The sequence below is a fragment of the Rhipicephalus microplus genome, chromosome X, assembly GCF_043290135.1.
Source record: "Rhipicephalus microplus isolate Deutch F79 chromosome X, USDA_Rmic, whole genome shotgun sequence".
Classification (NCBI taxonomy): Eukaryota; Metazoa; Arthropoda; class Arachnida; order Ixodida; family Ixodidae; genus Rhipicephalus; species Rhipicephalus microplus.
The window spans coordinates 92,471,391-92,496,201 of NC_134710.1; the positions used below are offsets into that span (position 1 = coordinate 92,471,391).

Consider the following 24,811-nt stretch of genomic DNA (forward strand, 5'->3'; position numbering starts at 1 on the left):
ATAAAACTTGAAAAAAAAAAAAAAGCGTCCATGAGCGAAAAAAAAAAAAAAAACGGCTGTTCCATCAATTACTGATACCCCCCAAATCGCCGCGCTTTTTGGAGGTCACGTGTACAACGCCGGGGGCTCGATCGCCATCACCACCATCAGAGAAAAAGAAAGAAACGCCATTTTGCAAGCAGTGTGTGTATGTTGTGGTCGTGTATTGAACTTTGGTTTCACCATGGGGAAGTACGCGAGCTACACGGCTGGGTTTAAACTGAAGGCAGTGCAGTACGCGCTGCAGCACGGCAACCGGGCTGCAAGCAGGCATTTCGGCGTTGGAGAAACCAGTATTCGGTACTGGAGGGACCAAGAAGAAAAACTTAAGGCGACGAAGAAGACACGATGGGCTTTCCGCGGTGCCAAGACCGGCAGGTATTCGAACGTCGAAGAGCAACTGGTCCGGCATATACGGGAGCTACAACAAGACGGCTGTGCTGTGTCGTTGGATATTGTGCAGACTGAGGCGCGCAGAATAGCCCGAGCGCAGGGCATCGAAGCAAAAGAGTTCAAAGCCAGCTCCGGATAGACAACTCGTTTCATGCGGTGCCATGGCCTCGCACTGCAAAGGCGGACCACCTTGTGCCAGCGCTTGCCCGCAGCATATGAGGACAAAGTGGTGGACTTCCGCAGTTTTGTTATAAAGCTCCGACAGCAGAAAGACTTCATTTTGTCCCAGATCGGCAACACTGATCAGACCCCCTTTGCTTTTATATGCCGTGGAACACGACAGTGGAGGAGAAAGGTGCACGGAGCGTCATCGTCAGAACGTCTGGCGCTGATAAACAACGATGCACCGTAATGCTGGCGGTGACAGCGGATGGGCGTAAGCTACCGCCTTACGTTATTTTTAAACGTAAGACGCTCCCAAAGGCGAAATTCCCTCAAGGCATCTATGTCAGAGTCCAGGAAAAAGGCTGGATGAGCGCGGAACTCATGGTGGATTGGGTGAAAACAGTCTGGGGTCGGCGGCCGGGTGGTCTGTTGTTGCCGTCCATGCTTGTCCTGGACAGTTTTCGTGGGCACCTAGTAGACCGCGTACGAGATGAGCTAAAGGAGCTGCGCACAGATCTGGCAGTGATTCCGGGCGGCCTCACATCGATACTGCAGCCTTTGGACGTGTCCTTGAATAAACCTTTCAAGGACATTGTTCGAAGGCTGTACACCACCTGGATGGCTGGAGGACAACATCAGCTGACTACAGGTGGTAAGATTAAGAGGCTGCCTGTGGAAATGCTGTGCCCTTGGATCGTGGAAGCGTGGCAGGCTATCTCCGACGAAGTCGTCAGGAAAAGCTTCAAGAAGACGGGTGTCTCGAAAGCACTGTATGCGAGTGAGGATGACATGTTGTGGGGTGCGGATGATTCGGACACCTAAAACGAATCCCCGCTCGGCGAGGATGAATGTGCGATCTCAGACTCGGACTCCGAATAGGGAAAAGGAGGAACAGCTACGACTTTTGTGTAAATAAATTTTACGTGCATGTGTGCAGTTGATGGCTCTCGCTTGTTCATTAAAAGGTACGTAGGTATGTTTGTTTTATGCTGAATTAATTGGTAAATGATAAAGTCGCCTTTTACTTGACAAGTGTGCAGATTTAAAGCGCGAGAACCGAGTTGAAAAAATTTTCGAAAATTTTAGCCCGCGTAATTGGCGCACCGCTAACTTCGAGGCGGATTTTCTGAAAAAAAAAGTGCGCCTATTATGCGAGTAAATACGGTACCTGGAAAAGATTGTTTTGCTGTATGGGCTGCCTATATAGAATGGTCCCCTCTGCATTTCTGGAGTTGTCGGAATGCACCAGACATTGAGCCAAGTGCCGGAGAAAACCCACCTTCGGAGACGTTTTGCACATTCCAAAGGGCCTTTCCTGCACACCTCGGACTGCCTGGAAGCAATGCCTCCTTAATGAGTCAACTTTGAACCCGGCCAACCGGTTGGGTCGAATGTGCACGTGGACAGTGTCAGTGGTGCCGTAATGTGTGTACTGCCCCCTAACGTAATGTGTGTACTGCCCCCTAACGTAATGTGTGTACTGCCCCCTTCCCTGTACAACCAATGGTGCGTGCTTTTCCCTCTTTCCTGAGAGGGGTTTGTGATTTTGCTTCTTCGTGAGCGCAGTAGAAGACGACGACCCCATTGGAGGGTCCTGGACTCAATTGTCTTCCCTCGCAGGGAATCTTCAGAAGATGGAGGGTATAAATCATGAGCGCAGAGACGCTCGGGTATGCTTTTTCCTTTTTGTCATGTATCACGCTACCTAACCGTGTAAATACTGTAAATAAACGTTTCAGTTCTCAGCCCTGTCTCCTCAGTTCGTCTTTGCCCTGACCCTTGGATGGCTTTGAGTCCCGACAAAGTCCCCCTGTCGCAACACCCATCACACTCGATTTGCGGCAAAGCTGCTCTTCCAGGCTTTGCTACAGTTACAATTGTATTGACTCAAGAAAACACTGGTTGCAACATTGAGATGGTAGAAAAGGCAAAGGCTGAGGCTCAATTAATGCTCTTTTGGGCCTGAAATTTTAGCAACAAGACTGAAAAATCAGACATCGAAAATCTTTAGCGTGCAAAGCTTGATATGTTCTTTTATAATGACGTCTACGAGGCAGATTTCTAACTCCGGACTCGAAGGGAGCACAACCTTGCCCACTACATCAGTTGGGCTTCCAGAGAAGTTGAAAGAGGTGGAGAGGCTGAGGAAATAACGTCTTTGACTTTCACATGTAGTGTCGCAACACTTCGGTTGCCCTAAATCATGTACAGAATTACAATTCGACCTCTGCATAGCCTCTTTTTTGATGAAAGAACTTTGAAACACCACCCCACCTGTGCTTCGTCAACCTAGCCAAAAGAAACCCTTTCATGCTGCTATCTCAAAAACATGCATAGAAATCCTCTTCAACTCTTTGCTCTGCAATTTCACTTCAAAGTACTAGAAAAATATTCCAGAAAAATTTGAGAAATGTTCTAAAAATATTCAATTCGTTGACACTCACACTTCAAAATACAGTTAACCCATTTATAAGAGGCATGCTCCAGACAGCAATTGTTGTCTTTTATCATCATCATCATCAGCCTGACTACGTCCACTGCAGAACAAAGGCTTCTCACATATACCGTCAGTTAACCCGGTCCTGTGCTTGCTGCTGCCAATTTATACCCGCAAACTTCTTAATTTCATCTGCCAACCTAACCTCCTGTCTCCCCCTAACTCGCTTGCCTTCTCTGGGAATCCAGTTAGTTACCCTTAATGACCAGCAGTTATCCTGTCTACACGCTACATACCCGGCCCATGTCCATTTTCTCTTCTTGATTTCAACTATGATATCCTTAACCCCTGTTTGTACCCTAATCCACTCTGCTCTCTTCTTGTCTCCCAAGGTTGAACCAACCATTTTTCTTTCCATTGCTCGCTGCGTCGTCCTCAATTTAAGCTGAATCCTCTTTGTAGGTCTCCAGGTTTCTGCTTCGTAGCTAAGTACCGGCAAGATACCGCTGTTATATATACCTTCCTCTTGAGAGATAGTTTTAATCTACCTGTCATAATTTGACAATGCTTGCCAAATGTGCTCCGCCCCATTTTTATTCTTCTAGTTACTTCAATCTCTTGGTTCGGCTTCACGGTTATTACCTGCCCTAAGTAGACATGATCTTTTACAACTTGAAGTGCACTATTACCTATCTCGAAGCGCTGCTCTTTTCTGAGGTTGTTGTACGTTACTTTCGTTTTCTCCAGATTATTTCAAGACCCACCTTTCTGCTTTCCTTGTCTAACTCCGTAATCATGAGTTGCAATTCGTCCCCCGAGTTAGTCAGCAATGCAATGTCATCGGTGAAGCGCAGGTGACTAAGGTATTCTCCATTAACTCTCATCCATAACTGCTCTCATTCTAGGCTTCTAAAAACCTCCTGTAAGCACACGGTAAATAGCATTGCCCTCTTTGCATGCTCTCCAAAGCATGCTCTCCAAAGCTTTGCTTTGGAGAGCATGGAAAGCTTGTCTTTTATAGGGGATGTCTTATAAGCAGGGTACAACGTATGCATTTTCTTATCAACCAGTATTTTACTGTAGGCACACTGGTGTCTCCTAAAACCCATTTGTCTCTTACATCAGTGTCTCTTATAAAGGGACACAGACTGCATTCAAATTCACACTCAAAATTTTGCAAATAGCACAGCTCTACTAAATGACAACGATCAGCCACAGGACTCACCGGATCCATCTCAAAGTAGACGAGCTCCCCTCCCGTGAGAGCAATAACGACTTGACGTTGATTGACAGCACACTTTACAATAGCTTTTTTTCCTGGTGTACGCCACTCATTGACACGCTTGTCAGCCCGAATGTGTCGAATTCCTTCTGGGTACACCTGAAAACGACACAATACCCAAGCAAAAAAAAAAAAAAAAAAAAAGCGATGAAATATAACTACTACTATGCCAAATAACATGGCCTGCCATATTTACTAGCATCATCTACACGCTTTTGAAATTTAAAGGGGCCCTGAAACACTTTTTTAAGTAACTATGGAATTAATTCACTGGAAAAGCGTATTGCCTCACAAATTCAACGCCGCAAATATTTTAAGAACCGTCGAGTACGAGCGGAGTTACAAAGATCTCTCACAAGCTGCAATCGCATTCTCTCTTCTCTCGTCTCGACGAAAGCACTGGAAGCTAAGCAGGGAGGGATGGCAGCGGCATAAAAAATACATCATCCATGCCTCATGACTTTGAGCACTTTTTCTTCGGACAAGCAACTTTTTCAGTGTTATTGCGCGTGCACGCGTGGAGAAGTCGCGGCCTCTTGCGGCCATCTCTGTAACGACCGAGCGCACCATGTTGAAATCAGCCATGACTGATAAATGGGCTTTTACAAGTGATTTTTGAGCGTATTCTGTCATTTGTCAATAGAAGAGAAAGCAATTTCTAGCTGACTTTGATCCTTTATTGTGATCCGTAGACACCGTACTGCGCTATGATATATGGCTTGCGTGTTGTCAGGAGCCTCTACTACCGATCGGCAGCATTTTCTTTCTGACCAGGCTCAAAAAGTGTTGCAGGGCCCCTTTAAGGTCAGCCTAGTTTTTCACCATACAGCCCTTTCTCTCATATATTGTGCTCCTTGCATTGCCCTGCAGCACCCTCAGTGTGTGTTTGCCAGGCCGGCTTGGGGAGGTTAACACATCACGTGGTTTTAATAAGTCTACCATACTAGGAATTCCATCAGTACATTGTTCATTGGTAGTAATTATATCTGTTTATGGCAGTACAGCCGCCAACAGATTTTTTGGACAAATTTATTACCCTAAAGTTTGATTTTCCAGACTAAAACCGCTCGTTTTGAACCGTGCCACTTGATTACGAAAGCCGCCTTGTCGGATAATAATACCTGATGTTTTACGTCCCAAAACTACGATATCATTATGAGAGATGTCGTAGTGAAGGGCTCCGGAAATTTTGACCATCTGGTGTTATTTAACATGCACTGATATCGCACAGCTCAGGGGTCTCTACCATTTCACCACCACCGAAATCAACCGCCGTGGCCAGGATCGAACCCGCGACCTTTCGGTCAGCAAACCATGTTGGATAATCCTGATACAGTCGAGCCCACATATAACAGCCCCACTTAAACGGACTTTTGCTAAAAGTGAATGACATCCGTGTGACCATGAAAACATGCATTATTTCAATGGCACAAAATTTCGCTAACAACGAACGTCTCTAAGCGTCTTTAGTCGATTACAGTGAACGGAGTCGGTGCTAAGGCGACTTCCCGGAACTCCCCTTTTAACCACCTATAAGCCATCGGCGAGGTGCCCATAGATTCTTACTGTTAAACGCCAACCCTGCCTCCGTAGCCCTTTAGTTATCGCTCTCCCAGACTGTTTTTTGTTATGCACCCCCTCTGTCCTTTGAACACCGCTACCCTGAGCCCCCGACATCACCAGACGAGGCCCGTATTTGAGCTGCGCGAGCCCAGAGCCACGCCAGCGACGCTTGCACTGTAGCCACATCGGCATCGGCGCAAAGGCGGCGAGCCCGCGCAGCATTCTGGGGTCTTTTTTCCTTTACTTCTCTCCACCCTTCGTTAGTTCACTCCGTCTCCCCTTCTTAACGACTTCATTGCTTGCTCCCCAGCAGTGCCCCCAGTGCACTTCCTTTCAGACGCGAATTCCCTACCGCATTTGTCACAAATATTTGCCGGCAACAGCATTATAACCAGTCTATCATCTTGGGGGACTGCACAATAAGCGGTATGCGTATACATGAGGTTCTATGGGAGTGTAAACGGGAGTCGAAAAAGACTGCATTGTAATCGGCCCTGCACTATAAGTGGTTACGTTATAAGTGGTCTACACTGTATATACCACGGGTCTCGCAGAACAGCACGCTGCCGCTTTAAATAAGCTCAAGACCATCCTCATCGTTTTCTGGTCTAAAAAACACAACATCGACTTTTTGGGCGAATTGTGTTTTCACTCGTAAGTTTTTTTTAAAGCTGTGTTTCATTTACTACGAACTTCAAGATACAGCGAACAGATGTCATGTCATGCTCAGGTTCTTTATAAGCAGGCTTGACTGTATACAAAAATATGCGTACAATCAAGGAAGAATATTAATGATGCCCTTACTCATTTGTCTTTTATTTTCTTCCTTGATGGTACATGGTACTTCTTTTACACGCACTCACTGATGTTTGCAACATTTACTATGTTGGAAGACACACATCAAGGCTGCTAGCCTCTCACCCACAGAGCATATGACTACAAACAGTCAGCATACTTTTTTCTTCAAGGTCATCGCCCTGCTATAGTCTCAGTGAGAAACATTGTGGATGAAGAAACAATACTTCTGGGCTTTCTTGCAAACACGCCTACAGCTTTGCATCACAAACCATCACTAACAGGAGATGCCATTTGCACAGCATTACGGTGGATAGTGCAAGCAGTCTTACATTTCGACTGCATGTATAAAAAATAGGTCCACAAGAATCAGAACCAATCGATGCAGGGTAAGCTTTTTGGCGGGTCTCACCACTAGTTAACTGGATTCAAAGCTTGCGAAATGTCTCAGCATGAGCACACTAAAGGAATGTCACCAGCTATGACTACCAAAACTCCGTGTATTTCAACAAGTGTTGAAAACTAAATTTTCAAGGAAAAAAAAAACGAAATCTCATTTTCTACTAGTAACACACCCACAAAAATGAGTATCGTAATGGCATACATAAAGACTCACCTGCACCAATGCGTCATCTCCAATTTGGGCACATGAGAGCGTAGGTGTTGTTCCCAAGAAACCAGAATCGGTGACTTCTTCTACAGTCTCACCAATGCAGAGCACAAGGGTAGCATTGACGAAGGACACAATTATGTACGCATCGAAGTCCTCTGCAATAAAGGTTGTTTCAAACATTAAAACATAAAATATGAGCTCAAAGTAAAAAATTTATACCTCCTGACAAAACAAGAATATGAGTCTGTGGGTGCACCAACAATCATTGCAAAATAATGCAGCACAATGCAGGCTCAAATGACACAACTCACAATGTTGTGATGGCAAAGTAAACAAAACACTGGCTGTTTACCTAGCTTCTGTTTACATCTTCACCTGGATATGAATACTCAGCGAACAATATAGTCAATGTTTGCAACAGCACACGTGCATTAGGTGGATAGCAAAACTGCACGTCGTCTGCTACGGTTCTTTCGGTTCGAGGCATATCCCTTCGCTGCTTTAAGGTAGTCGGGTAAATCACATGTAGTCAGGGAGGACACGTGCAATTATGCAATGCGTTTGTTGCCACTTGTCCAGTGATTGTGTTCTTGAATTGTTTTGTGAATGAATACCTGACATTTCACGCATTTGAGAGAACAAAGTGAGAAGTGGGAATGGGTGGACACGAGAAACGGTGAGAGGCACACATGCATGTGTACAGAGGTGCATGGTGCTTGAATGAAGAAATGACCGCTCGTACAATTATAATTAAGTATTTCTTAGTGACTGCTTTTGTTATTCAGCAAAGCTGGATGGAAACTGCAACACATTATGCAGCCATTTGTGAGAAAAGGCCTTTGTGAGCGCTAGTTGGAACCCACAGAAACCGAGGGCACTGGGAAGAATGCCTGCCGGGCGGCACGGCATCTTGAACCAGAAGTCGATGCAGACGAGCGCTGTAGCCTACAATCTTTGGCGTGGGCCACAATATTGCTATTCACCTATACTACAAGGCAGTTCAAAGTTTTGGCACTTCTGTACAACCTTAGTTGCTGTCATTCACCAGAATGTGCAAAACCTTTCACTACTGCAGGAGAACATTATTCACAGATTTTGGGGGGCCAACGTGGCTAACATAAAAAACACGCAATCAAAAGCTACAGAAAGATGTTACAGACTAGCCTGAAAAGTGAACCACTGATTATGAAATCTAAGCATTTTATAAATGCACGAAGTAAGGCTCGTGGTTTTGTAAGCAGTGCAGACTGCATTAAATGTCAGCTTACTAAGATAGTGTCAAGCCCACTTATAAGGATACCGTTTACAATAACATATCGAATATAGTGATGAACAGTGATGGCACTGTCCATTTTTGTACACTTTCTATGATAAAGTAAACTGCGTACTACGATGCTCCAGTGCTGCGATAATGAATATAGCTATTGAATGTGGCTACAGCACAGACCAAAAATAGCTCTCTGCGCCAACCGCGCCCCACAGTGCAAAACTGTTTCAGGCAGGTGGGCTTCATAAATGAAGCCCACGTACAAAGCTCACCTGCCTAGAACAGCTGCCTCAAAGCCGCCAGCATGAAGAAAGCAAATAGGCGAGGAGGAAGCGATAACCAGGCGAGGCCTGCGAAGTGCCCAACAACTAAGTAGTGCTGAAGATGTGGTTGGCGCTTAACGAAGATACGTTAGGTGTGGACGACTTTCTTCATGCATACGATGTTGTGGAAACATCCAAGTGCCTAAGTGATGAGGAGATCATTGCATGCATACATGCCACGGACAGCGGTGAGAGTGATGACTCTGACGGCATGGTTGAGTAGTCTGCCAACTGTCATCGGAGGAGCATCCAAGTGCCTAAGTGATGAGGAGATCATTGCATGCATACATGCCACGGACAGCGGTGAGAGTGATGACTCTGACGGCATGGTTGAGTAGTCTGCCAACTGTCATCGGAGGAGCCAATGGATGATACAGTCTCTCCAGGGACTTAGTTTTTCCAAAGGACTTCCTGCTCAGCTACGTGGAGCAGACCTAGATGCCCTTGAGAAAAATGTGCCCCAGTTTTAAGCCATCAAAGCTGACAGACTACAACTCTTCTGAAAAAAAAAAAAAACAAAAAAAAAACAGTATAGTTTCATTACAACAGACCTCCATAGTGAAGAGGATTTTGGTCTGTTGTAAAAGCAGTATGTAAAATCCAAGTACTGTTACAAAAGACTTCTATATAAATGATGAATGGGTCTGTTATAACCAGAGAGAAGTACAAGTCGTAAACAATTTTATTCTCATTGGGGGCATAAAAAAATATTGATTTTTTGAAAACCACATTTTCAGTTTCTGTAGCTCCTCTATCTGATTTAAAAATATCTACAATGACAACTACATACAAGTGCGGTAAAACTTGTTCGCGTCTGCTGAGGTGGCAATAGTTATTGTGAAAGTCAGAAAAAAGAAAAAGAAAAGCCCACATTCTTCACAAAAATATAGCTCTAAAACGGCCCAACCGTCAAGAATCATGCAACTTATGGCCGTTGTCGCACTCGTTCTGTGTTCATGGGTCACGATTTAGTTAAAGCAGCTGTAAACGGAAGATCAGTCACCAGATTACGATAGTGCGCCACACTCGTCGCGAACATCGCAGACGTACGTCTCAAGTCGAGCATTCGTCTCGGAGCCGCTGTTATAGGTGCTGCTTTTCAGCACTTCAGACCCTGCGACAAAGAGCACCACCAGACAACCCTTACTCGTGATGGAGAATGACGTACATTGAAACACCAAGCACTGTAGTCGTGGCCAAGCACATCACGACCGAGTTTTCTCGAAGTCAGCGCCAGGCCTAACTTCACTCTGAACTTCGCGGGCAAAACAATTGCGTTAGCAGACATGCAAAAGATAAGAAGACGTAATTTGCTTCGCCCTAAGCAGCAAATTCCATCGCCCACTAGCTCCTTAGAACCGCAGTAGGTTATTTTGCGCATCGGCAGCGGACCCCCTGGCCAAGCTTGCGATGCAACGACCACTCGAAGGAGTGGTAGAAGCGGCCAGCAATATCGCACGTCGGCGCCACAGAACGCAACAGAAACCATGCTGCGCACCATTTTTTCTCATCGCATGTAACATATCATTAACACAGACTAGTGATCGGCAGCCTTTGTTATTAAATGGGTACGTCGATATCCACGGCGTGCTGCTCCCGTCCTGAAGTATGCCAAGCAATGTTTGACGTCTGAAGTTAGTGAATTTGACATGTCCATGGTAGAAAAGTCCACTGTAAAAAAGTCCTGACCCCCTTGCTGGCCTCACTTATTAGTCGATTACATCTAAATGTCCATTGTTTGAGAATACGTAGTAAACGAAGTTTAATCAATCAATGGAACCAATAGGGAGGTCAGCGTAACAATGCCAATAAGTATGCAGTATCCAAATGTCTGTTGTAAGCAGATCTGTTATAAGGTTATTAATTTTACTGCCTTACTTGTATGCAAATAAAATGTTTTGGTCTCTCTATTGTCTTTTTTTCTCTAAAACTACTTATAACGATGAGATTTTCTTAGCACTTGGGTATTGTTGTAAGTGGACTGTACTGTATGGCGTACTGCACTCAAACTTATTTCTCAGATACCTAGCATCAGGTTATCACTGCTCTTTTTTAATTCATGAAGTCTGCATGCATTTGCTCTTTTTGTGTGTGTGCATGTGTGCGAGTGTTTTGCACGAGTGTGATTTGTAAGTACTCTTTTCCAATTAAAGAAAAAATGCTGTTTCTCAATTTGAATATATTTTGCACTGTTTCATGTTGATTTTTTGCCCTGTATAATTATTTCTCATCAACTGCACTGCATAATTCCCACCCCTATTATTTCCCAAATTAAATGCAATTTTTTTCTCGCACTTCTTTTGTGCTTGGCCCTGTAAGGAGTAATGAATAAATAAATAAATACAAAGTTCACTTAACTGCAAGCACTGACCATAACAACACTGGCATGATGAGAAGCACAGACATGCACAGAGTTTCCCATTAGGGAAGCGGGGGTGCAAAGTTTCCTTGCAGACCTCTCCGTCCCTCCCATTGGCAGAGCCCAAAGGACAACATGCTTTCTAATTGGTGAAAAAAAAATAATAATATAAAACGATCATGCAGTTTTTGCAATGGCCTCCCTTTAGTCCCTTGCTTTCCTGAAATAACGATGACACGTAAACACTTATTGGAATGCAACATCAGGTGCCTTCAGCCACCCTTACCACCAAAAATCTGCTGGTCTATAACTAACTATACATACTGGGCAGGCTTTGCCCCTCCCCCCCTCAATGAATAGGAGTACGGTCACTTCCCTGCTGCACCCCTTGTGTGAACATTTCATGTTGCCCCTCAGTCCAACCTGTTCAGTAAGCAGTGTTGCAGGCAAATCATGAGACATCTAACAAGGAACATGCATTGATATGGCAACTTTTCTTGACTCTCAAAACACGTGCACCGAGCCTCCAATACATGGTAGATAGGCTGCATCACGATTAGCCACATGCACTCATTGGTTTTCAACATTTACTATATTGCAAGACACACATCAAGACTGCTGGCCTTTCACCCACAGAGCACATGACTACAAACATGGTGCACGGACTTAACTAAGGTAGCTGGCAGAGCTGCAACAGATCATAACCTGTGTCATAACTTCTGTGTATAAAACAAAACAGACCAATGGTGACAGGTAAATAAGACACTGTTCTTCCTATAATACTGTTACCTATGCCGCTTCAGACCAATGACTAGTCAGCAGCTCACCCAATACGAATGCATGTCGACTGCCACTGCCGGCAGTCCAAGCTCAGTGATAATTTCACTGCGCTTGTCTTTAAGTGCTTTCAGCCCTTCCTCGACACTTCAGCTTCTTTATACAATCGAACCTCGATATATCGAACGGCGCGGCGATCGCGAAATAGTTCGATATATCCAGAATTCGATATAAAAAAATCACGAAAAAAATGCGTCAACAGCTTGCTGAAAACAACCAACGAACCGTTCAAGCGTGGTGCAGTAAATACTCACTTGAAGGTTCAAACATAGTATTTATTGTGTTGGTTTAAAATATTGAAAAGCGTGTTTGACGACTGCGTCCTCAATATAGTCCAGGCGATCTATAAGTGATAGGCCGGTGCCTTCAATCGCGCCACAGTGGCGGCGCACAAGGGCCAAGGCAGCTACGACCTCAGCTGGTGTCGGGAGCGGGGCACCATCAGCGCTTGCGGGATCCACCTCGGCAGAGTCTTCATTTGGCTGCTCAGCAGTAGCTTCGGCGACAATCTCCACATCCGTGAGCTCCGCCGTTTGGAGTTAGGCCTGCGACAGGCCCGACTCCAAACGCACGAGCACAACGACCGATGCCTGCCGATGCTATGGGGGAGGAGCTTGCAACAAGTGCGCAGTGTGCCGTTGACACCATAGAGACTGCAACGACTGCAAACTGCAAGGCTGCGGCGTGAGTCCGGGTGTAAAGTGCACACATGGCGCGCCCATGCCGGCTCGCCTGACTGCTTTCCTTTTAACGGCGGCAGCGCGGGCCGCGTCCGAGACAGTCGTCTGCGTCCTTTCTCTCCTATACTTTCCTCCTTAATCTTTACCTCCCACTCCCCCTTCCCCCGAAGCCGTGTCGGTGCATTCGAATTGAAAGACGATAACAGCTCCGCACTTCTCTCTTCTCTTTCCTCATTTAAGAACCTCTACCGCAAGGCTGTGGCGCGCGTACGCCGCTACGTTAAAGTGGCGCTCTCGGCGCCATCGATGTGTGCAGCATTCGTAAACGCCCGCCGCTCTACCGCTACTTTCGAGAGTTGCAGGAAAGCTCGCCGCCTGTCAATGGAGCGTGGGCGGCTTGGGGTGGCTGAGTTCGATATATCCATTATATGTCAAACTTTGTTCGAAATAAAAAATCAATAATGCATGCGATTTCCCGCGTAATATAGGAACCGTTCGATATAGGCAATAATTTGATATATCCGTGTTCGATATATTGAGGTTTGACTGTACCATCACCACGACTGCCATGTAAACCATCAATTACAAGTGAGCCAAGCCACTTTCATGCCATCACTACTCCTGTCTGTAGTGCATGAGGACAGCATATAGCTTATTCAGCTAATGCAATGACTGTGGGCTGTTTTCACTTCAAGCAATCCACACTTGGCTCAAGGAGATGGCAGAGAATGACAGTACATTTCAGATCATTGCCTATTAAATACGTGATGCGTCTAACTGCCCCTCGCCACATGTGCGACAGACAGACAGTCATGCTTAATGTCACACTATTAGTGGTGATAGCAGTAAATTGAATAAGTGAGAGCCCTGCGTGACTACTTTCTGGCACCAAAAGAGAGCACACTGACATTTCTAGAGCCATGGGCTACATGGGCAGACAAACAGTGTGTAGAAGCTGCCATATAGGGGCACAACTGCTTTCAATAATGCGCGATCTAATGGCTAAAAACATGCTCCAAGCAGCTCATAAATATTTTTCAACCTGCTTGCAGTTACCAGCTGCACAACTACCAGCTCTGCAAAGTTACATGAATTTTCTGCAATAAAACCTACTTAAGAGACATTCTGAGCCAATGCGTAGAAGCGAACGAAATTAGCAACACCATAATGGGTCTTACTAAGTTCTTAATTCATTGCACAATGTTGCAAAAACAGAAAACATGGATTCAATAAACAGAGGTGGTGTAATTCAGGTTGCCACATTGCTTTCATGTGATTTTAGATCGCAGTTCTCATTTTCGTGGCTAGCGTCAGATTTTGATGCTGCGCATTATCATTGAGAGTAGGAGCAAGAGGTTGGGTTCAAGTGACATGATTGCATCAGTGTCGAACTACTCTAGGAAACACCTGAGGTTTTGATAATAAGCCGCAGATCTAGAATAGGTGCGATATAAGTGCATTGAACCTGCATTTCTTACTGCTTTACATGTGATGCTTAGGCACTGTGAAGAGGATTTCGCCATAGCTGCATCAAATTGTGGTTGCCTAATCTCAAGGTCAACAAAATTGATTTTATTTACACGACTGAAATTAAGTATTCTTAACAAACTGCCATTATTACTTGAACATTTTTATAGCACTTTCAGTGTAAAGGTGACCTCATCAGTAGCTGTAGTCAAATTTCCGATTGAGTGAGGTTCCACTATAACAATGTTAATTTCAATTTTGCCAAGTTCATCATGCCGAGATTTACATTACAGTACTAGGACGAAATTCAGAGCTATGCGTAAATAGCTAACTGTCTAAGAGCAGTGTCGCTACTATAAGCACAAAAATTATTACCATCTGCTTTCCTTTTAACAGTCCATACAGCATTGGGATTGCCAGGAAGTTCGGACACAGCCATTTCCGAGACCTGAAACACACAAAGATGCGTCCCCATGTTACTCTTAGGCGAAGCTCTGAACAGAATGTGTGTACACTTGTTTACGCTTAAATCTAGGCCATAGCAAGAAACAGAAGCAATTTCGTTCTCCAAAAGGAGATGACAACGATCTGAAGGGGGCCAATGACTAGCATGCTGTACAGCAAAACCATTAAAGCGGTGCCGAGACCTTTTTCAGAGGAGAGTTTACCGTAAAAGCCTGCTGGCTTTTTTTCTAGATTTTTGGAGTACAAAATTTTGGCCCCGTATTATATGCGAGGCACAGAAATTTTTGACCAAAATTTCGTTTTGGTTTTGGCACAGCGGGTGCTATCATCATAATCAGGGGTTTCGCATGCTTCTGCACTAGGTGCGAGGTAGTGTTAGTGGCGATAGCAGGCATTTGTCTTACAGACCCACGCGTGCAACAGGGTTCAGTGGCCTTTGCTTGAACTTGGTCCCCATAATGACAGCCACGATTTTGCTCCTGTGATTTTACGCCATGTCAGCACCACATAGAAAGTACTCGGCTGCTTTTAAAAGGAAAGTTATCGCTGCTGCCGAAACCATTGGCAACTGTGCCACGGAGCGGCAATTCGGAGTCAACGAGCGGAGTATTTGCGGTTGGCGGAAGCAGAAGGATGCCCTCTTTGCTTGCAGCAGCCAGTGAAAAAGTTTCCACGGACTAAAAAATGGAGCCTTTCTTGACGTGGAACGATAACTCGCAGACTTTGTGCCGGAGCAGCGAGCTACACATCTCGCTGTTAATATTGAGCTGCTACAAGCGAAGGCAAGCGAGATCGGCCAAGGCAAAGGCATTCAGCCGGAGGATTTCAAAGCGAGCAAGCACATGGAGTCTTTCTTCATGCGCCGCGCTGGGTTCTCCTAACGTCGACATACGTCGATCTCGCAGAAGCTACCAAAAAGCTACGAAGAGGACCTTGCGTTGCGGAAGGCTGTCCTCTTTCAGCTGGGCCAGATCGGCAACAAGGATCAAACGCCGGTCTACTTGGATTTGCCCTCGGTGCTGACGTTGTATCAGAAAGGCTCCAGGCAAGTTATCGTGTGATCGACTGAGAACGAAAAAAAAATAAAAAATGCAGGTGACTGGAATGTTGTCCTGCATTGCAGACGGTCGCAAGCCTCCACCCTATGTGGAGTACAAACGCAAGACGCTGCTGAAGGGGGAGAAATTCTCAAAAAACTTCGTTGTCTACTGCCAGGACAAGGGGTGGATGGAAGAATCGCTAGTGCTTGACTGGATGATGTCCATGTGGTGCCGACGGCCCGTAGTACTGCTGGGGCTCTCTTTGATGCTTGTTCTCGACGGGTTACGGTGTCACCTGACCGACTCCGTAAAGCAACTGCTGCGCGACTCTTGCATCGAGCTCGTTGTCATCCCTTCCGGGGATAAAATCACAGCTGCAGCCGCTTGATGTGTGCCTTGATAAGCCATTTAAGGACCCGTCAAGCACCTGTAAGTGGAATAGATGAGGTCTGGAGAACCAGAAGTGACCCCTGCCAGACGGCTGAAACGGGCCTCGCCAGCGATGCTGTGTTCGTGGATAGTCGAGCCTTGGGCCTGCATTAACAAAGCGCTTGCTTGCCGCACATTCAAAAAGCGCTGTGGGAGAACATTTCCGACAAGGGAGCTTCGAAAAAGAGTGTGTCCGACGATGATGCATGAAGTGTCAATGCATGTTTCCATTTTACTCAGGCTATATTCAGGTGAAAACTTTTCTTCTTGTGTTTGCTATCCCCAAATTACACCCCAAACTATATGCGGGTTCGAGCTATATGCGGGCTTTTACGGTGCTCTGCCATACAAATCTCCTGTATACAGAGACGGCTCTGAGCAAGTGCGACGTTCAGAAAATGCTGATAAAATATTTTATTTTGATATTAAAATCAATTTTTTCGCAGTGTGCCTACTGACATTGACACTGATTTGATGCCAAGCTACAGTACTAATCCTCGTGACTTCACGCAGCAGTCTTGATAGTTGTGATGACGTCAAGCACCAAAACGCAAAACAAAAAGGCAGCTTGCATGTTGCCTTCTTGATCGCCTTCTCGCGCCGTGCGATCGGGCTGTCACTGTCATCCAGCGTACCTGTGAAGCAAGCTAGCAAAGTCTAGAATAGCGTAAGTGCACGTGAATGAAAGATATACGCTTAGAGGACAAAGAAATTGTTTGATTTCTAATTTGTCGTTATGGCGCCAATATTTTGCCCTGTGAAGTCTTGCACAAGTGAAACTGGGGGCAACAGATGCAAGTTTCACCAAATACCGTCCAATCCAGCGCTGAAACAAGTGTGGGTCGATCTCGTGGGCCGTGGCCGAGGCGGAGATTGGACGCCAACCAAGTAGAGCTTACTCTGTTCACTGCACTTCACTCCAGACGTGTACACGCACAACAAGCAGTTGCTGATTGACTTCTGATTGTCTTAAAAGTGATGCCACTCTAACACTGTACCCCTCTGCCACGACAGTTGCGCGGACGAAGATCCATCACGAAAACTTGCGCGTGCGCATACTACCACCTCGTGGCGCTCCTCATACCATGCCGTGACGTCAGAGTACAGTAGAAAATGAAACTAGGTTTTAAAAGCATGCAGTAATTAATTTTTCAGAACGCACTTATGCTTATCAGTACATTCCCTATGCTCTCAAGGATTTCATCATTTGATGCAAAAAAAGCGAAAAATTCAGCAGCACAAGCACAAGATCCATCCCTATATTTGCTACAATTTTTGTTTCGTTACAAAAAATGCTACAACCAAGCGCCACTAAATCAAATATTTTTTTACTTCTGAAAAATCGCAAACATATCCATGAAGATGGCCAGAAACCATGAACAATACATTGCAGTTCTCTATGTAGCTCTAATAACGCAACACAATGTGTAACACTGTGTTTGTTTAGTTAGTGACTTAGCACTTGTTATCGCTTTGCAGTGTCCATGTTTTTATTATGTATACTTGCAGCTTCTACATTATGCACCAGCACATGCCATGCATCTGAGGCTGAATCGAAATGAAACACAGTGTGCAGGTAAGATGTTTGCTTTTTCAGGGAGCTTGGTAAAAAATAGTCCTGTTGTAGCTGCACACAGGAGTGTAGTCAGTACATTTTTATATTTTGCTGGCTTTCTTAACAACGTGAACAAATTTTCTTCAATGACAAACACTTACATATATGCCTTAGAAATAGCAACTAATGGTTATAAATTGATAATACCAGAAAAACCTAAATATAAGTATGGGACACTGCTTTAAAAGTTTAAAAGCACTGTTTAAAAGCTCGATGCCTAAAAGCTGGGACATGCTGTGTGCGTATAGTGCCTAATTGACAATGCTGTGCCGATCTGTGATTTTTATTTATTTATTTATTTATTGATACTGCGATCTTTTACAAGATCATAGCAGGTGTGGTACAAAACATAAACACAAACATCAGTGGAAACAGGCAAACAAACAATCAAAAACAAATGTAATACAAACTTATGTAACTGATAGCTGCAGTGATTCTTCGAGACAAGAGAATCAACAAAAAGCAAGGTACAAACATAGATAACAATCATTTCTGCAGTGACTCTTCAAATGCAGACAATGTATTTAGGGTAACAACATCGTTATGTAGATTGTTCCAATCCACGATAGTCCTCGGAAAAAAAGAATATTTGAAACAATTTGTTCGTTGCATCAATGGAGAGATAGTAAGATTGTGTCTCTGTCTTGTTCCATAACCCAACGAAAAGTGAACGATATGTGATGTGTCAACTGCATAGTGACCTTTTATTAACTGGAAAAGAAATTTTAAGCGCAATATTCGATTTTGGTCCGGAATGTTTGGAAATTTGCTTTTCAAGAGAAGTTCTGTAATTGAAGTAGGACCGTACGAGTTATAAATGAACCTAACAACCTTTTTTTGCACCCTTTCAAGTTTTTGGATATCAGTCTGAGTGAACGGGTCCCATATGACCACAGCATACTCCAGTATAGAACGGATAATGGCATTGTAAGCGAGGAGACAAATGCTTGGTGTGGTTGATCTTAAAGAACGCCTTAGGAAAAAAAGTTTACGGAAAGATTTAGCTACTACAAAATCTATGTGCTTTGACCAGGATAGATTTTTTGTAATCCAGAGACCAAGGTACTTGTATTGAGTTACTTCTGACAGAATTGTATTGTTGGTGGAGTACTGGAACAAAAGAGGGTCTTTTTTAAGGGTAATTCTCATAAAAACTGTTTTAGCGAAATTAACAGGCATCTGCCATTTGTAACACCACGAAATCACTTTTAGAAAGTTCCGATTTAGTTTAATTTGATCGTCAACTGAGGTGATCTTTTCATATAAGACACAGTCGTCAGCGTACAACCTAATGCGAACAGAAAGGTCAGTGACGATCACTATTGAAGACACTTTCGGTTGCACTTCGAATTATACTATACTTAGATGGGTTGTCAAACAGCAGCATTCTAGGCACTTTGCCAGGAATGTTGTCGCTTTCAGATATTGATGCATCTTACGCCAGCCAGTACGGCAATATTCCGCAACATTATACCTGAAAGTGGTTCTCTGATAATGTGGCACTTTTCTTCGACCCCTCGTGAAATTAAGTCCCTTATTTTCTGGTGAATATATTTAAGAGTCCAAATTCTTTATATTTAAGCAGCCCCTGCAGGGTCTGAACGATCAGATGGAAACAGTATGGAACAGTTTTGCGATTTGAAAAGCTGTAGTGCCATAAATACTGGCGAGTGCTATAGCTAAAAAATTACAGTGCTATGTGGACACTCACCTCAAGACCGTGGCGGAGCACGCGTATACAGGAACGGGGTCCTCGACCACAAGCCACATACAACTGAGGCGTGTCCTCATTGGCTAGATCAGCAATAGTGCAGCCCATGGCTGGGGACAGGGAGTCCAATTCTTCCACAGGTAGCAAGTTGCGCAAGGCACGGGGAGCAAAAAAGAATGTGTCTCCTTCCTCAAGAGGAATAGCACTGCTGAACTCTGGTTCTTCATCCTCTTCTCCAAGTCTCGCAATTTGGTAGAGGCAGCTGCAAAGAACAGCTGCTATTAAACAGGCAAACTTGCATGAAAGGTTTAATTAGAACTAATAAAACAAACATAGCAGCATCAAGACTAATTATAATTAACCAAGTGGAAATAAAACAAGGAATGCTTACTGGTTTCCAAATTCAGCCGCAACAAATAAGAATCCAGTTTTCAACACGCACATACTGGTTGCCACAGGAATCGTGTCGAAGTATTTCAGCTTGATTTCAGTTACCTGAACAGAAGACAAACAATATCACAGTTAAACAAAGATGGCTGACATAAAAGTGAATATCTGATAATAGCTACTTACCATGTCTTCATCCGTTTCCAATGTTATCTTGAAGATATCTCCTTGCTCTGTTTGTGCCAGAAAGAAAAACATGGACTGGAAAAACAAAGAATGTGTGAATTAGCTGCTTTGTTTCAAAATTAGGACAGAGTAGAGAGTGCACAATTGAATTCTGCTTTTATCTTACTTAAATGAACAGTGAAAAGAGTTCTCACAAAGCTTTTTTTTGTTAAAAGAAGGTATAAAAAATCAAAACCACAAAAGGTACTACGAATCCTCAAAGCACCCTAAATTATTAATACAATAGCTTTCCCACAGCTAATTTTGGTTTCATTTCGTGGAGTTTGTATCGTGTTGAAACGTGGCAATTTATTTATTTCACAGTTATGTAGAAGCTGGTCACATGGACGCAGGAAGACAAGACATTTTGACTCACTCTGACTCAATTGCCACTTATGCTGTTACTGATAATGATGTAGCAGTGCAGAAAACTAGGCGAGCCTGAACAAGCCTGAAAGCATTGAATCGTGCTGCTCCCATAAAACGATCTCTTGTGTATGATGTCACGCCACAGTATTACCTTTGAAAAACTAAACCGGACATAAAGAAGCTATTAGAACATCAAATTATTTAATGCACTCCAAGACCCAGAGGCATTTTTCTGTGGTTTTGCATAGACGATCATTTAACACAGAAGACGGACAGTCTGAAATATTACTTCAGTAACCTTTTGAAGGAGCACAAAAGATTCGTGATACAGGATTGATTGATTGATTGATATGTGGGGTTTAACGTCCCAAAACCACCATATGATTATGAGAGACGCCGTAGTGGAGGGCTCCGGAAATTTCGACCACCTGGGGTTCTTTAACGTGAACCCAAATCTGAGAACACGGGCCGACAACATTTCCGCCTACACCGGAAATGCAGCCGCCGCAGCCGGGATTTGAACCCGCGACCTGCGGGTCAGCAGCCGAGTACCTTAGCCACTAGACCACCGCGGCGGGGCTGCGTGATACAGGAAAACGACATCTGGTATACAGGAGAAAAAGCTACTTTTTGATAAGACGGTGCCTTCCTCTTCCATGTCATCACTGCACCAATGCAAAGCATTATTTTGTAGCCCAATATAAAATGCATCATTGCAGACACACACCCTTGATACTGCACGGGCATAGTTACCTTTAGAGTGTCTACATACGCAAGCATGTAGGCTACTAAATCGCGCTTAGCAGTCTGACAAAGTGCCAGGAAGACATGCCGAGCAATTTAACTGTTCCTTGCAAATATGGTGCCACAGGGCTTTTAATGACATGTAGCAATGTGGATAGGCACCATCACACTCATGGACTTTCAACAGCTGCAAAGGCGTTAAGAATGGCAAGCTAATACAAGATATTAGGGCTCTAGCCACTGATGCTTTAGTGTAAAGTGAGCAGTATAAGCGGAAACATAAGAGCTGGTGTCAGCTTCAAACTCACCTATGATGATGCTGGGCGTACGCAATCGGAAACTAAGTGCAAATAGAGACGCTCTCCTAATAATTATTGCCACTCACATCATGCACATGTTTACAGACAAAAACTTGCACAAGAGACAGTCCACCAATGATTCTGTCCGCAGTCATTTGTGCCAGTGCCACTGCACTGTTGTTCAAAGTGCCAGTGACAAAATGTTGCATTGATTGAAATAAAAAATCAGTTATCGATACAAGTCAACATCAAACAGCTACATCTAATGACTGGGTGAACAACAAAAGAAAAGAGGAAAAAAATAAGGAAATGAATCAATGCTAGTCACTGCAACAGTTAACAGCCGTAGCTGTCGGCAGCGAGCAAAATGCCATAAGATGCTGTTTTGTCAAAACATACAGGAGTCACAACAGTTCGGAGAAAATCTATACTTTTTCCGCTTCATTTCTGACAGTGCCATCTAAGTATCAGTCATGATGGAGTTTGAGGCTATTTGATACAAGCATGTAGGTTTCCCCTTATAGACCTTTATGAAAATAGCTCTGTAACTGTCGCTCTAGTGATATCTGGGCTGCACAAATTGAAGTGACCTGCCAAAAATGCCCTGCTGAGGCTGTGACATCAGCCTTTGTACTCCTGTGCGCGACCCATCATGGTGACGTTTTTTTCCTCCCCTGCAAAGGTGTATAGAAGTGCTCACGACTGTACAATAAGAAAAGGAGAGCTTAACAGGTCTGTCTACCATCCTTCATACCTACTCTGTTTTGTACCACAAAAGAAAGTGCACCCTCTGAGGCATACAAACTTGCAATGGTTTCTCTGGAAACTGAGTAGAAAATTTTAAAACAGAATTTCACGATCTACGTTGTCTCCTATTGAAATTGTGCAGACACAACCTGCAACACTGATTACTGGACACAAGGATGATTGTTGTGGAGGTTAAAATCATGCAAACATACATTACACCTCGCCAGGGGTGAGGAGGCATGCTTTGCATTCTTTGCGCAAAGCTCCTGTGTCGATAACTGCTGATCACAAGGCAGGGGGCGTCAGGCTTTTTTTTAAGTTCTAGTAGAAGTCCACATCCCGGACAGAAGACAAGCCCTACTTGCTAAGCCAGTGCCGAATAGCACGCACTATTGCTAAAACCCTTCAAGGGGAAAAAACCATAAAAAAAGCATCGACAATGACAGCGAATTTAAAAGCAAACAGCTGAACACCTCTGGAAATATATGAAATTTATCAAATAAATGATGTACTTGAAGAAAACCTTGTTGCTGTCAAGATATCAGGTAGTGTATCAAAAACAGAGCAGTTAAACAGCCCACACGTAGGAACGGTGTAAGTGGTTATAGACAAGCTGATCTGTCATGCATGTATTGCTGAAGCACTGGCAGAGAAGCCATCTGCCATCCCCCTCTACCACAGCCAGAACCCTCATACAGACGCCACATGGGGAGAGGCCTGTGGGAGAAGAGGAAGGCTGTCTTTCACCATCAGTCCAACAAGCATCTAAACCTCCATATGCTCCAAAGCTCTTAACTCGGGCTGCGCAAAAGAGAAAGTCCTTTGCACTGGCACCGAAAATGCGACCCCCGATTGATTGATTGATTTGTGGGGTTTAACGTCCCAAAACCACCATTTGATTATGAGAGACGCCGTAGTGGAGGGCTCCGGAAATTTTGACCACCTGGGGTTCTTTAACGTGCACCCAAATCTGAGTACACGGGCCTACAACATTTCCGCCTCCATCGGAAATGCAGCCGCCGCAGCCGGGAATCGAACCCGCGACCTGCGGGTCAGCAGCCGAGTACCTTAGCCACTAGACCACCGCGGCGGGGCGAAAATGCGACCCCCAACAGCCACAGAAGAAACATGGTGAAGAAAGAAATAAAGCTGCGACAGTAATACCCTTTTATAAGAGTGACTAATATAACCGACAACAGATATAAGAGACAGCAATATGCCTACATCAAAACAGGAGTTGATCAGGAAATCAGAAGATGGTATCCTGCTTATAAGCGGCACGTCATATAAGGGACAACGACTACACCCTGGTGCATGCCTTTTAAATAGATAGAGGTCCATATCGGAATTGGAAACAAGAGAGCACAATGCTACCATGAAACCTAAACTGACTACAGTAAATCAAGGCTGCTATTACTGTGGTTGCAGATTAGACTAGCAGCACAACCTTAAAAGTGAAGGGCGACACAGAACAATACATATACCACAAGTACGACAGGCACAATAAAGGGGCCCTGAAACACTTTTTTTTTGAGTAACCATGAAATTAATTCACTGGAAAAGCGTATTACATCACAAATTCAACGACGCAAAAATTTTAAGAATCCGTCCAGTACGAGTGGAGTTTTACAAAGAGCTGTCACACGCTGAAATCGCATTCTTTCTTCTCTCGTCACGACGAAAACGTTGAAAGGTAAGCAGGGACAGATGGGAGGGGCAAACAAAAACCGTCACTCGCACCTCGTGACCTTGAGCACTCTTTTCCTTTTTTTCTTCTTTGAATACGCAGCTTTTTCAGTGCGATCGCGTGTGCATGTGTGGACAAGTAATGGCCTCTCACAACAACCTCTGTACAATCCGAGTGCGCCATGTTCAAATCAGCCAATGGTTGATAGATGGGCTTACTACGAGTGATTTTTGGGCTTATTTCGCGATTTGTCGAGAGAAGAAAAAGCTATTTTTAGCAGACTTCGATAATTTATTGTCAATTCCAGGCCACTTGCTGTGCTATAATATTTGGCTCGCGTGTTGTGGGGAGCTTCTACTACCGATCGGCAGCATTTTCTGACCATGCTCAAAAGGTGTTGCAGGGGCCCCTTTAAAGAGAAGACAAATATAGGACATAGCGCAGCGTAAGATTATCCAACTTAAGAACACATGAAGTAGCACCACGTAAGCTACAATGCTATACTACTTGACACAATTAGAGCATACTTTTATGTCAACAATTTTTCGCATTGCAATTCTTTCTCCGATGCTAAAACATTTACTGAGAACAAACACCAAGTGAATGCAAGATGGGCAATCTGCCTATTTAGCCAGGCATATAGTCTAAGTACAGCATCCCTTTCTAACGTTAAGATGCTTGCCAGTAGATGTTAACAAACCATACATATGCATACCTTTGTTTTGTGATTTGCACTGCAAACAAATATCATGCCCCGTTCTGGATCATCCAAGTCATTCTGTAAAGCAAACCAAATGAAACAGCTTTCCACTACGGCTAAAATCCATCTCAACACAGAGTACCCATTACCAAAGTCTCAACAATAACAGGAGT

The 24,811-nt window shown here is 44.3% G+C and overlaps 1 protein-coding gene across 3 annotated transcripts in view; it reads right to left on the bottom strand.

The window, feature by feature from the left end:
- Window positions 1-24,811, bottom strand: part of Sf3b3 (splicing factor 3b subunit 3) — a 59,206-nt gene that overhangs the window by 25,363 nt on the left and 9,032 nt on the right. For all 3 annotated transcript variants that reach the window (XM_037427408.2, XM_037427407.2, XM_075877279.1), the window contains 7 exons: window positions 24,654-24,716; window positions 20,054-20,128; window positions 19,872-19,975; window positions 19,481-19,742; window positions 14,596-14,668; window positions 7,291-7,442; window positions 4,260-4,415 (listed from right to left, as the gene is read on the bottom strand). In XM_037427408.2, the coding sequence (XP_037283305.1) occupies window positions 4,260-4,415; window positions 7,291-7,442; window positions 14,596-14,668; window positions 19,481-19,742; window positions 19,872-19,975; window positions 20,054-20,128; window positions 24,654-24,716 (885 nt within the window). The remainder of the gene's footprint in view (window positions 1-4,259; window positions 4,416-7,290; window positions 7,443-14,595; window positions 14,669-19,480; window positions 19,743-19,871; window positions 19,976-20,053; window positions 20,129-24,653; window positions 24,717-24,811) is intronic.